General features: G+C 50.5%; 1 protein-coding gene across 1 annotated transcript in view; it reads left to right on the top strand.

Moving 5' to 3' along the window:
- Positions 1-1,636, top strand: part of MAP2K2 (mitogen-activated protein kinase kinase 2) — a gene marked incomplete at its 3' end in the record, with an annotated part of 8,874 nt that overhangs the window by 3,122 nt on the left and 4,116 nt on the right. Inside the window, exons 3-4 of the mRNA XM_057387650.1 lie at positions 269-375; positions 462-669. Of these exons, the coding sequence (XP_057243633.1) occupies positions 269-375; positions 462-669 (315 nt within the window). The remainder of the gene's footprint in view (positions 1-268; positions 376-461; positions 670-1,636) is intronic.

Here is a 1,636-nt window from a genome sequence, read left to right as displayed (position 1 = left end):
AGTCCTGGGGGCTGTCAGGATTCCAGGGGGATTGCTGGGCAGGGATTGGGAATTGTTTTGGGAAGTTTTCTGTGCTCCCCAGTCCTGGGGGCTGTGCTTCCCTGAGCTGAGAGGCAAATGGGATATTCCCAACCCTTTTCCCCACCTCCCACATGTTGGGTTCATCTCAGAAAAGTTTGGGAGAAGCCAAAAAATGTGATGGAATTGGGGATAAATGACAAACCCCAAGGGCACAGACAGCACAGGGCAGCTCCTGTGTCCTGCTGAGGGAAAAGCTCTTCCCTGCCCAGCTCTGCTCTCATCCAACCTTTGGATTCCTGCAGGTGCTGCGGGGCCTGGCCTACCTGCGGGAGAAGCACCAAATCATGCACAGAGGTGAGAGCAGGGACCCCAAAAATCCCCACCTGGGATTTTGGTGTCACCCAGAGCCACCCTCACCGTCCCCTCTCTCGCTGTCCCAGATGTGAAACCCTCCAACATCCTGGTGAATTCCCGRGGGGAGATCAAGCTCTGTGATTTCGGGGTCAGCGGGCAGCTCATTGACTCCATGGCCAATTCCTTTGTGGGAACTCGGTCCTACATGTCTGTAAGTTCCTTTTTGATGGGTTTTTTTTGGGGTAATTTGGGTTCATCTCAGCTCTGTTCCCATCCCCATCAGGGCTGTTCCTGGTTTGCTTTGGGGTGAAGCAGGGAGCTCCTCATCCTCTGAGGACGAGCAGTGCTCTGCTTGGAAATGCAGATCCTTGCAGGAAAAAACATTTCAGATCCTACAAATCCTTCCACATTTTATTTTAGGGAGTGTTCTGGGTTCAAAATAATTTTCTCTTAATGAGTGCAAAGCTCTGTTTAAAAATTGGGTGCAGAGAGGACACGAGAGCTGCTCCAGCACCTCCTCTGGGGGTAAAAAGGGGTAAAACCAGTTTAGAGRAGCTGGAATTTGGGACAGACCAATGGGAAATGAAAGCCAAATTGGAATCAGTCAGTGAGAATAACTGGTTTGGGTTGGAATGGATCTTAAAACACATCCCAAGCCACGAGCAGGGATATTTTCCACCATCCCAGGGTGCTCCAAACCCYTTCCAGGGATCCAGGAGCAGCCTCAGCYTCTCTGGGAACCKGTGCAAGGCTCTCCCCACCCTGGCAGGGAGGGATCCCRAGGTCTGAGCTGCTCCTGTATTTTGGGAATGGTTATTCAAGTGCAGTTATAGTTAGACAGGGGCTATTTAAAAATCCTCTCCCCTCTGCTCCCAGGCACTGGCTCCGAGCTGCCTCCAAGCTGCCARTGGGGATGACTTGCATGGATTGATTTATTTTTAATTTTTATTTTTGACGGTCATAACCTCGAGTGGATTCTCTGGATTTTCTGCTCYTTCGATTCCTCTTGGATGTGAACGGGAGTGAGCAGGAAAATGCATTTTTTACCAAAAAATCCTTAGATTTCAGCACACATAGAGAAATAAATTCCTGCTGGATGTTGCAGGCTCCCAAAGAGAGGCAGCTGGGAGTGCTGCTGAGCTGGGAGTGGGGATGAGATGCTCCAAGTGCTTTTTGGCTGCACATCATCCTTCATTTCCATCCCTTTTGGGACTGTCCTTTCCCTGAGGAGCTGCCCATGGGGAGGCTTTTGGGATCTTAC

The sequence above is a fragment of the Malurus melanocephalus genome, unplaced genomic scaffold (genome assembly GCF_030028575.1).
Source record: "Malurus melanocephalus ecotype Western Australia unplaced genomic scaffold, MMel_1.1 scaffold_1282, whole genome shotgun sequence".
Classification (NCBI taxonomy): domain Eukaryota; kingdom Metazoa; phylum Chordata; class Aves; order Passeriformes; family Maluridae; genus Malurus; species Malurus melanocephalus.
This window is presented reverse-complemented; position numbering and strand designations above follow the sequence as displayed.